The 12,404-nt window shown below is 38.1% G+C and overlaps 1 protein-coding gene across 3 annotated transcripts in view; it reads right to left on the reverse strand.

Moving 5' to 3' along the window:
* Positions 1-1,253: 1,253 nt before the first annotated feature.
* The window catches only part of cc2d1b (coiled-coil and C2 domain containing 1B), a 39,114-nt gene continuing 27,963 nt past the window's right edge, over positions 1,254-12,404 (reverse strand). For all 3 annotated transcript variants that reach the window (XM_056260769.1, XM_056260768.1, XM_056260767.1), the window contains 10 exons: positions 10,764-10,822; positions 10,557-10,673; positions 10,311-10,384; positions 10,004-10,062; positions 9,874-9,925; positions 8,906-9,005; positions 4,460-4,550; positions 4,175-4,297; positions 1,458-1,496; positions 1,254-1,379 (listed from right to left, as the gene is read on the reverse strand). In XM_056260769.1, the coding sequence (XP_056116744.1) occupies positions 1,485-1,496; positions 4,175-4,297; positions 4,460-4,550; positions 8,906-9,005; positions 9,874-9,925; positions 10,004-10,062; positions 10,311-10,384; positions 10,557-10,673; positions 10,764-10,822 (687 nt within the window). In that variant the 3' untranslated portion in view covers positions 1,254-1,379; positions 1,458-1,484. The remainder of the gene's footprint in view (positions 1,380-1,457; positions 1,497-4,174; positions 4,298-4,459; positions 4,551-8,905; positions 9,006-9,873; positions 9,926-10,003; positions 10,063-10,310; positions 10,385-10,556; positions 10,674-10,763; positions 10,823-12,404) is intronic.

A 12,404-nucleotide genomic window follows, 5' to 3' on the forward strand; every position in this document is an offset into this window, starting at 1 on the left:
GAATAGGAGTAACCAAACAGTTGATGGGCCCCAATTGACTTTAATACTAAAAAACTACTATGGAAGTCAATGGGGTCCATCAACTGTTTGGTTATAGACATTCTTCAAAATATCTTTTATGTTCAGCAGAAAAAAAGAAATTAATTCAGGTTTGGAACAGTAAATAACATCATTTTTAGTTTTGGGTGAACCGTCCCTTTAAGTGCGCACTAGACCACAATGTAAACATTGACTAAACGTGGATTAAGTGCTTACTAGGAGCGACTAGTAAAGAGAAAGACTGTTAAGTGCAAGAAGGGCAGTAATTAAACAATTTTTCTCATAAATTATGTAAGGGACATTTTTATATATATATATATAATACATACACACACAAAACAATGCAGAATCGCTCGAAAATCTACCTTTGCCAACCTATCAACTTTGGCTAACTTAACTTATTGCTAACTAAACTGGCTCTTCTGATCAGAGAGTGTGTACTCGAATCTTACAGCACCAGTTCTAGTCCGAGTGATTATCAGCAAAGTGCTGAAAAAAGCTTGTTTAAACTTAAATTTACTGAAAAAAAATATACATTTTCAACAATTTCAAAACATGGTACAACACACTCATTTACCCACTGAACCAGACATTAAAAAATAGACTATTCAGAACATGATGAATAATTTACATCTGGTGCAACTAGTAATAGCTGGTTTATGGCTTTAATGGTATTTATAAGGAATATAATATTTAACAGCAGTACTTTAGCACGGCCTATCTGTATAAACAATGCTGTGTATTCACATAGGGTGTAAACAAGATTTGAAATGTCTGACAATGTTTGGGATTCAAACTCAAACCTTTTTGCATAGCTGGTCACATATAACTCCTTTGCATAGCAGTCATACATTAGTATTGGAGATATGACAGGAATAGGTTCTAGTTTAAGGGAGAACAGATTAAGTCATTCATCTTACTGCAGCAGCAGTGATTACTTTGGCATTAGTGCATAAGTGCATCCCAGAGCAGTAAAAAAAAAGAAAAAGGAGTTAGCTCTCATTTGGCTTCAGCTTCAATGTTTAATGTACCAGTTGGGGTGAGCAATCTATCTCAAAAGGCCCATTTAAAAGGCATATCAATCTCACGTCTCAAGTCTGTGCACATTTTCCCGCTCCTTTTAATAATATCTCCTGTATTTTTAATAACCACCCCAACTGTTACATCCTGGTCCAACCTCTTTTACCCTGATGACAAAAACCAAGCTAACGGTCTCTGTCTGTGAACGGCTTGAGAAAAGTTCCTCGCGATCTCAATCGCTTGGTTTGTAGCCAAGGCTAGCAGCACTGTTGAGCTTTCACCGTCCATACCTTCTTCTGCTCTGATAAACCCGCTGAGACCTGAAAGAAAAATCCACTGTGAGGTGAAGTGGAACACGGATTTGATAATGTCATTAGAAATAGAGCAAACTTTCTTACTTTGTGAAGATGAGATCACAGCGTCAGTTACAGCAGTAGCTAAAACAGACAACAGATGGCAGTCAAAACCAAATCACTCAGGAATAGGACTGTCAGAATCATGAAGTACTGTCATACAGATTTAATTATTTTATGTAACTTACAGTGGCTATGTTTCCATCCAAAGTTGCAAATTTAACATGCTTAAAATTGCTACATCGCATGAAACATTTCCATCCCATGAGCTCAAGAAAACGGAGAAATTGTGGTAATTAGGAAAGCCACTGTGGCTCTTTTTCAATACGTCACAAATGACTTGAGCCTTAAAGCGTGCAGATGAAACACAATATAAGCCGTCATGTTATCTTGCGTTCGGAGGCGGATGCCTGGTGTTTGGGAATGTTATTGTGAGCTTATTATGCCCAGCCATTTTAATGGCATTTCAGAATGACTAAACCAACATCTGAGATGCTGTGCAAAGAAATTGGTCCACTGGTTAGGCCAGCTATCCAATCACATCCTCTGTTTTTTTAGGCAAAATCATGCAAGCTTTTTGTTGTGTGTCCAGAATTTATTTGGTAAATGCATTTCCATCTTACTTTATGCACTTCTAATCGGATTTTTTTTTTTTTAATCTGCCTCAATTGAGCACATTTGTTTTATGCACATTTTTGAATTTATGTATCCTAGCGGTTTTTTATGCAATATCCCAAAATAAAAATAGGATGGAAAAATACTGTAGTGTTTAAGATGAATACATACAGAACAAGCATTTATTCACACTGAACCTGAAATAATGCAATAAAATATTCTTGTAGAATGACAATAATAATATTTGTATTAATTAATTTATTATTCATTTTCATTAATAATTATTAATATTAAAAAGTCCACTTTTGGGCCAACAGGAATATTATATAATAGTAATATATCAATTATTAAATTACTATTATTATATTATTGTTGTTGTTGGTGATAATAATAATAATATTCTTAATAATTACTATTAGTAGTAGTAATATAAGTAATGTTAATATTCAATAGCAATATATTTCTGTCCTATTTTCTTCACGTATCATTATAAGGTGGTCCAAATAAACACACAGGCCTTTGTTTCACCAGAAAAAAAAAAGTTATTATGTGTGATCTGACAAGTGCTTTTAATTTTTCCACTAATATTTTCATATAAATACATTACACGGGCCACCTCTTCCTTTGTGTCATTAACTTTGTATGATGCACCTTGAATGACCTCATACCTTAAAACGGACCTATCATGCCCCTTTTCACAAGATATAATAGAAGTCTCTTGTGTCCCCAGAATGTGTCTGTGAAGTTTCAGCTTAAAATACCGCACAGATCATTTATTATAGCTTGTCAAATTTGCCCATATTTTGCCCATAACACAGCGTTTTTGTGTGTCCCTTTAAGTAGTAGTAGTAGATAACTTTATTGTCCCCATGGGGCAATTGGGTTTGCGGCGCAGTCGCAAGGCACTTCATGACAAACAAATACAATACAATTCAATACACTACACCCTTGGGTCTGACCAGGCCAGCTGGACATCTAGCTTATTTTGACTGATTTAAGGCTTTTATGGCTTGTGGTACAAAAGAAAATTTGGATCTGTTCTTGGACTGGAAAGGGCAAACCAGCGAAACGGCTTCTTCTGTCCACCCCTTCTGACCCTCACCTCCAGGCAGAATCAGGGAAGGATTCCCTCTGCCCTTGTGGGGGACATTGGTCATGGTCTTGATCCCCTGCCATGCCTCACAGGAATTGCCCGACACCAGGGTTGCCTCAATCTTCTGTCTGTACCTGTACTTATCCAGCTTTATTTTGTCTGTTTAAATGCAAATGAGCTGCTGCTCCCCACCCCCTTTCCAGAAGAGGGCAGAGCCATTACAGCAGCTCATGCTTTAGATACTCCGGCAACAACAAAACTTCAGAATCTCACGCCGCTAAAATGTCAGAAATTGTCAGTAGCGTAGTGGTGTTCAGCCTTAGATATTCAAATATATATATACATAGTCGGACACTGATGGAGAGACTCTAGAAGAAGTTACAACTTTTAGAGTGTTTCTGAATGGTTAGTAGATACATTTATGCAGTTGATTCAACTCATCGACTGGCATTTACCGTCGTGTTAATCTAAGAAATCTTTCAGAAACAACTTTTGTGCAAATCAAGCATAAAAGTGTGAAGCAGTCCGGCGTAAAACGATTTATGCAAATATATAACACTTTAACAACTTTTTTCAGCACATTTCCTTTATAAATTAAATTCAACCACGGTGTCCTCGGCGGCTCAGATGTCGGGAGTCTATGGTGACTCCTATGTTCGTTGGTACATCCAATAACAGAACATTAGTAATGTTTCAGCTGCTACAGCGAGGAAACCAAACTGGCGGACTGATGCGGCTCACTCAGGGCGGGATCTATGCTGCTGATAGGGCAGATCAGCACCAGTCGTGGGCGGGGCTTCTGGAACCACTTGTTTGGAGAGACAGTTTATGATTTATGGGGATTGGAAAAAAAAGGAGTGGGTGGATTTCTACCATTATAGGCTGATTGTTTAACACATCTGTGTTCAAACTCTTATAAAAGTGAATTTTGCATAATAGGTCCCCTTTAATGTTAAAATTGTTGGCAAGTGTGACGCTAATCAATTTTAATAGCAAGAGAACAGGAAGAAATGAGTAATTGAGCAGATTGTTCGTCACGAACAGTAGCACTAACCTGTGGCTCCTCTAACACCACCCATCGTTCTGTGACCGTCTGAAGGTCCTGCCCAGCCAGTGGCTCTCTGAGACGCACCTTCACCTCCAGACGACTGCCTGTGGCCTTTCGCCCATCCATAAGCTGCATACACAAATGTAAACATGGTGATGGGTGTTCATGGTGTGTGAATGTCCCATTTTAGTTCCAGTTGATCTGTTAAACACACGTTTGCTATCACATCTGAGGTTTGCACTCTCGTCTCCAGCTCCTACGCACATGCTATTCAAAAACAGCCCCGCTCACCTCCACTATTTCTCTCACTTCACTTTCAGCTTCCAGTTTCTCCAGTTTGAGGTGGGCTGTTCCTACCGGCTTGTCGCTCCTCAGGAAGCCACTGTCACAAGACAAAGAGGTCAGTGTGAAGCTCAGCTCCACCTACTCACACTGACCCAGAATGCACCACAGCAGTCACAGAGTTCAATCAGGCCAGCACAGGTCAGATGTTTCTCTAGACCTGTGGGTCCCTCCAATACAAATGAAACTTAAAGAGCATATTGCAGGTAAAAAAAAAAAAAATCTAAATTAATATATAACCTTGTATGAAAAGTTATTGCAGGATTTAAAATGTTTTAAAACGACATAAGGGCACTAATTTAGTAGATAAAGTGAGCGTTTCTTGGACTGCTCGTAAAAACGGCTTTTTTTCAAACATCGCGTCATTTTACGTCACGACAGGGAGCCTCAGCTCAGTGCAGAGTAGGCTGGTATTCAGTGAGAGCGGTCGTCAGTCAGTGTGTTTTCGGTAGTTTTTCTATTTCAATTTATCATCGTCATGGTAAATTAGTGTGTTTGTGGAGGTTGCAAAAACTCCGGCCTGTCAGGACATCGAGTCCACAGGTTTCCGTAAAAAGAAAAAGGACGGTGCTGTATATCTTTCGTGCCTGGTGCGGTTTGTGCAGGTGAAGAGACGGGATTTCTCTTTCACATCGGCTTCGAGAAACGCGGTCGTGTGTAGCGTTCACTTCAGATCGAAGGATTATCATCCCGGCGATATGATGGAGTTTAACATGGGATGCCGAAGCAAGAATATTGATCGTCTTATACTGTACCAATGGCATCAAATAGTGTGATATAGGTAGTCATGCCCTAAATACAGGCAACTTGTAATTGAAAAACAAAATTACTCAGATTGTTTAAATATTCAAATCTTTAATTTTCTGTTTATGTTATAACCCAGGTGAAAAATATGTATTAAAAATGTACTTGAGTATATTTGTATTGTACTAAAAACATACTCAAGTATAGTTTTTATACAGTTAATAGTAGAGCTGGGTTTCGATTCAAATTTCAAGAATCGATTCGATTCCGATTCTCAAGATCTTGAATCGATTATCATTATTCGATTCGATCCGATCCGATCTGATCCGATTTTCGAGATTTAGATAAGTGTTTTTGTTTTTTCCAGCTGTTACCTGAATTCAGTCCCGGCGCCATGGGCGGGCATTGGGGGGCCTGGCCCGCCCTGTGAGTCACTAGTGCCCGCCCTGAGCGAGTCTCTCCCTTCACCAACTCCACTTCAAGTCCCACCAGTCCTTGCTTGTTTGCACAATATCTTTTTTTATCAATAGGCTACTGTTATCAAAAGTTATCCTTTTGAATATACATAACTCCTGAATAAAAATAAAAATGTGTTTGGTCTGATTTTTTTCTAATTGTAAACGGATTGATTGGTTTGTCGATAGAGAGCGCGGAAATGCATGTGATAGCGGTCTTATTAAGCGAGTCATTCATTCAAACGTTTCGTTCAAACGCCATAGAGAAATGCACATTTCATACGGATTACATGAGCAGGGAGCAGTCTGTAGTCTGTTTTCTTTCGTTTTGAACTGTTCTGTTTAAAAGTAGACATGTCTGTGAGCCGGGCTACCTTATACGCCTACACGAGTTTCGGTTCAATTGCGACGAGCTCCAGTTCACGCGCTGGCGCCTCCGGTTCGTCATTATCGTCTGCTATATTTACTTCTTATTTATTAAATCCATCCAGGCAATTGGTTGATGAAATATTGATTAAAATTAAGATACAATTAATACAAAACGAAATTCACTTTAAAGAAAGGTTTTGCTTTCTGTTTGATGTCTCTGTGAAAGTTTTAAAGCATCTTTTAGTGCCGCTTTTTTTCGCATTGTTTTTTCCTCAAATGCGAACACGAAAAATAAAATGAAATGAATATTTTATGCTCTGTGGAGACTACTGTTAGCCTACTCATAATTTGTATTCTGAATACGTAATACGTTGTATTACTTTGAATGAGTGTTTATGCTTTCGAGGTTTTTAAATAAGCTTGATATGTGTTTGGGAAGATGTTTATATTTTGTTGACATGTCGAGTTTTTTCGGTATTATATTTAGTTTTTTTGGCTAAACAGCACAAGACTTTAATTAAGTAGGCTAACCTTAGCCATTCTGTTTGTGCTGCGTGATTTAAAGAAAAGTGCGCTCTTGCTCACACGATCAGCATGGTGATCTTGTGTTTTCTCCTAAAAAAAAGCTCAAAGGTTTATTTTTATACAAGTGAAGAAATTAGGACAAAAGTAGTGTAATTTTCCTATTCTATAGCTTAATATAAAATACGATGTAATGTAGACTGAGACTATAACAAGATGTTTGAGCCCTCTTTAGGTACAAGTCAATGCTTTTTCTTTGTTCAATGTGCACAGTTCATGGGGCGAAGCCGGTTGAATCTCTTAATTTTGAGCTCTCAATGTGCACCAGATTGATGCATTTAAACTTAAAATGTACAAAATTTTCTTGCGGGGGAGAACCCCCCTAGGGACAGAGGTCCACACAACATGGCCAATTTTTTTGAATAATAATTCACAGCACCCACTGATGACCTGAAAACACCTCTCAAACCTACTTAAAAAATTAAATCGAAATTTGCGGAGGCAGTGTGTAAACGTACCTTTAGCGTCAGTAGCCTATTATATAATTATTATGCTCTATCGATCATTGCATAGTATCATAATCGATTCTGTTATGATGCAATGAGGTTGTTTTCATTTGTGCCCCCCTGAAAAAAATGAATGCCCGTCCGTGAATTTGTGTCTGGCGCCGGGTCTGCCTGAATTACAGGACTGTAGTTATGCAACATATTGATACTATTAGGCTATTATAGACATTTAACTGCTTGTTTTGAACTTCATGCATGTGTATTGAATGTTAAACAAGTTCATAATGATAACAAACAAGACTGTTTATCGTGGTGATGTGTAGCCTACAGATGCTTCGCACAGACAGTGAATGAGAGAGATCGGCAGAGCGCGTGCGATTACCTGCGTCTGTCTTTGAAGTCATATGTATTCGTGAAAAAGGTTGCCGTGTCAAAGGAAAGCGAAATATTTGTCGTATCATCCTTTTAACGTTCACGTCACTCACGGGTATTTACCATAAATGCGCGTCAGGAGCAGCGCTGGTCAGCATTCCACAGCGCGAGGAAGCCGCGGGGAAATAAAATCAGCGAGTCACGCATTGAATCAATGCCATATTGGTCTCTATCTCTAATAAGTGAAGCATCAGCTTCAGCGTTACCCATGCGACGCATTGCTGCTCAGCTGAGCCTTGAAAAGTGGAACTCAAAGTTAAAAATAATTAACACCTTGTTTCATTACATCTCTTTTAATGAATCAGCTTTTTTGAACGTGTTCGTTTGAATGAACGAATGACTCACTTAAAGCCCGTTGTTGTAACAGTGTGCGCGCTGAGTGAAAGCCTTTCAATGCGCATACAGGGATCTCCCAGTCGCGGCAAGTTAAAGTTCACGGGGAAAATGTAAGCGTATTATTAAATCGATCCTCTGAGTTACGGATCGATCTTTAGAAATTAATATGAAAATCGATTCAGAATTGGTGAATCGATTTTTTCAACACAGCCCTAGTTAATAGTAACGTTATATACCCTAAACATACTCATGTCTGCTGGCCTGATATACGATGGTAATAATCTGTACAATATTGTGAACACAGTGTATATCGTTAGTGAACGTGTGCATCTATAAGCTAACACTGGTCTCTCTCACCAAGACACTGTCCTGTTCTCCACTGGTTCTCCTCACACCACAACTCAATTGGCTTTATGCACAGCTTCACTACTTCCTGAACTTCAGCCAGCCCTTTGTTTCCTGTCTGTCATTATTGGACAAACTGATTAATCCAGGTGTGCCTGGCCTCAGTAACAATAATCAGGCACACCTGGATTAATCAGTTTGTCCAATAATGACAGACAGGAAACAAAGGGCTGGCTGAAGTTCAGGAAGTAGTGAAGCTGTGCATAAAGCCTATTTGTCGCTGACCGTTATGTCTAACATTAATCCTGCTCTCTTGGCAGCATAGCAGGCTCATAAGTGTATGGATGTGGTCCGTCATACGAGTAAGTATTTCCTCAGCGTCAGAAATGTCATTCCGATCCATTGTTTTCCTGTTGTCTGAATCGACCGCTCTCCCGCCCGTTACGTCACGCCCATTTTCAGATGCGGAAGTAAAATTCTCACAAAAATAACTCAAATGCATGTCTGTAGCGTATTTATAAGTATATTTTAAAGAAAATCTAGTTCCTACATTATTTTTCGATACATTGACTCGTTGGGTCCTCTAACCTGCAATATGCCCTTTAAAGAAACTATGTACTATATTTTTTGTCAATATCCTAAAATTAGGATTATTTGGAGATAATTGTTGTCTGAGGAACACTCACCCTTTGTGCAGCACTTCCAGCTTCAGGCCTTTAGACTGTACAACTCTCCTGAAGCCACGGTGGTTACGGTTGATGTTCAGTTTGAAGCTCTGGTTGTACTCTGCCAAAACACCAAATTATTCAACATATAACACCTTCAGCTGCAAATATTAATTACATGGCTCTCTATAATACTTCATTTTGGTGACCTGGGGTCAAATATTTTTGTGCAATGATCACTAAATAACTGTATATGTGTCCCAGCCAACCAATTTCCTGCATAGTTGTGTTAGTTTCATGTCTCTCTTACCACTCGGTGGTCTCCTCATATAATAAAACCTAAATTTTTATATATATTCATGTCTATTTATTTATTTGTTTAAGTATCTGTGTATAAAGCAGGATAATATTCAGATTGTCATAATTGCATAATAATCCTCCAAGTCAATTTTCCAAATTAATTTATATATATATATATATATATATATATATATATATATATATATATATATATATATTTTTTTTTTTTTTACATCAGTGCAATAACACTACTTATCAAAAGTTATGGTCAGTAAGTTTTTAAATACTTAGTTTATTCAGCAAGGATGCATTAAATTGATCAAAAGTGACAGTAAAGACTTAATATTACAAAATATTTCTATTTCAAGTAAATGCTGTTCTTTGGAAATTTCTATAAAAAAAATTCAAATCCTGAAAAAAATGTATCATGGTTTTGAAAATAAGCAGCACAACTTAACATTGATAATAATAAAATAAGCTTCTTGAGCAGCAAATCAGCATATTAGAATGATTGATTTTTTTTAATTGTAATAATATTTAACAATATTATTGTTTTTACTGATTAAATTAATGCAGGCTTGGTGAGCTTGAGATAATAATATTTAAAAAAAAATTACCCCAAACATTTGAACGGTACTGTATAATACCAAATATTTACTGATACAAAAATGAATAGCTAAACATTTTACCTGGGTTGTTGGTATTTTTGATGACTGATGTTTTATATTTCTGAGGTTGATCCTAAAGTGAACAGAGACAGTCATAATTAAACTCAAATGGATGACAAGGTAAAATGAAGCCTAGAGAACTAATACTCACTGTACTGGGGTACGGGAAATCGAACTTAACGTAGGCATCCAAGTCATTTGTTGCAACACCTTTCAAAAGAAGCAGAGGGGAAGACTTTAAAAGCAAGATACTTCCTTACTAGTATGAGGTTATTAAAGATTGCATTATTTTGTTGACATTTTATTTAAGTTCTGTTACTCAACCCGAAAGTTCCCAGGCGACACTCATACTAAAAAATGTATGCCTTAAATTGACTTTAAGTCACTTTGGATAAAATATATGCATAAATATACATTTGTTTAGTTTAATTTTTCAAGACCAGATGTTTAAAGCTTACCAGAGGGAGCAGGAAGGTTCATCCCTCTAACAATGACCACAACCATGTCTGTGCTACTGAGCTCCGGAAAGATCCTAGAAGAAAAGTCAAGAAAAAGAAAACAAATGATATTTGATAAAACTTCATACATTTCCCCTGATGGTGGTGTATAACAATAGTGAACAGTGGTGCTTCCTGTAGAAAATCCTCAGATCAAGAAACTGTATTAGGCTTTTTGTATTTTTTATTAATGTGAGATCTGCAGACCTGACAGTGCGATATGTTCTCTCCTCAAAGTGATGTTTAGGAGGCTGAAGCCCCCTGTTCTGCGCCAGTTTAAGAATCTCCAGGCTCTTCTTACACTGTTCACCCATCTTCTCAAATCTAAAAAAGGGAAAATGGGAATAAATGAAATGCCCGTTGAAATCGCTTGAATTTGATTTACTGAAATTGGGGCAATGATGCGATACATACTTGGTTGTTTCTGCAACATTCCCCATGTGTGTGAACTGCTTGGAGTATGTCACACATTTCTGAAAAAGAAAGGAAACATGTCCTACTCACATATCCACATCCTCTTAAAGGTCCTGTCCCAAAACCTAGTGAGCAACCTACTCGGACAACATTTCAAGGGAATCACAGGTGTGCTTCCAATTGAAATGCTATCCCAAAATGCTCTGTTACAAGCTCAGTGGAAAAATGCATAAGACGAAGCAAGGTATTGATTATAAACACTTATTTATACTAAATACATTTTTACCATTTCACCCAATATGTATTTTTATTCTAACTAGAGTATAGTTTTTATCTTAGTGTAGGGATTGAAGGGACAATCATTGATTCTCTTGTGGTAAAATCCTTAACTCACAACAGGAAAAGTTAACAAAGGACCCTAACTAACCCACATTCCTAGTACCATGTGGTCCCGTGATAAGGTCTCCAACCTTCCAAACTGGCGCCTAAAAGTCTAGAGAGCAAATGGACTTTCAAACATTTATGGTGACAAATGGTCCTGAATGTCCATTAAACAGCGAATTCCCCCCTCCTGAGACAACACCCAGACCTCTTCGTACCAGCCCGATTCATTCGCGCGGCACGATCAAAGAGGACCGTTATCTCTAACACCCCTCTCCGGCGAGAAGGGGGGTGCCAGATGTTCAAATGAAGATACGCACACACCTATGTTCACACACACACATACGAACCCTAAGTTTTTATCTATAAATCGGCATTAAAACAGAGTTGGTGTATTAAAATACCTGCAACAGAACTATAAATGTGCAAACATGTCCTACGAATGTTTTCATGAATGTAAGACACTTATAAATACCTGAAAGTGTGCATTAAGAGGTAACTCTGCAATATGATGTCTGTGATGTGTGATGTTTGATATGTTTGTGACCCTAAAAGTCTGATCTATTCATTAAGCTGTATATCGATAGCGTGAAATATATATATCTACCTATATATGCCATTTCCAAAGTAAGCTTAAGGCCCTGCTGGTCATAAAGATGCAAATTGATTCCGAATGACCCACTCGGGGGGGCGTAGGCTCTCTTCAAGATGGGCCATTATCATTGGCCGACACACCTATCCAAGGCGTGTTCTGTTTATCTTTAAAACCCCAAACTCAGAGACATTGGTTCTCTGTTCTCTGTTCTCTGTTCCTGTATCCCGATGTAATCTTCGTGTTTTATTTTGTTCCTGTTTTATTTTGTCTTCGTTTTATTTTGCGCATAGCCAGTCTGTCCTTAGTGCGGTCCTCGAGATACCCACGTGCGTTTTGTTAGTCTTCCAGCATCCCAGCGAAAGGACTATCTTCACGCATACAGAACTGCGTTAGAACTTTTAAATCTCCCGCGACAACCACGCTTGGAGGAATCAAAGAAGCCCGCCTCCTATTCCCAGGACGCCACGAGCTCGCTTCCACACCACTCTAACCAGGTCTGAATGCAAACTGTTCCATCTAAATTTAGACGCTCTGAAGTGTGTATTCTGTAAGCTGTCTCTGAGGACCTAACTGTGCTAGCAATTGTGTTTTTCCCTGTGTTTCTACCTTATTTTCTTATTGTTTAAGTTCATTTTGGTTTCATATATATATATATCTTTGTTTTA

This window comes from Rhinichthys klamathensis, unplaced genomic scaffold (assembly GCF_029890125.1).
Source record: "Rhinichthys klamathensis goyatoka isolate OS25496 unplaced genomic scaffold, OSU_Roscu_1.1 h1tg000178l_1, whole genome shotgun sequence".
Taxonomy (NCBI): Eukaryota; Metazoa; Chordata; class Actinopteri; order Cypriniformes; family Leuciscidae; genus Rhinichthys; species Rhinichthys klamathensis.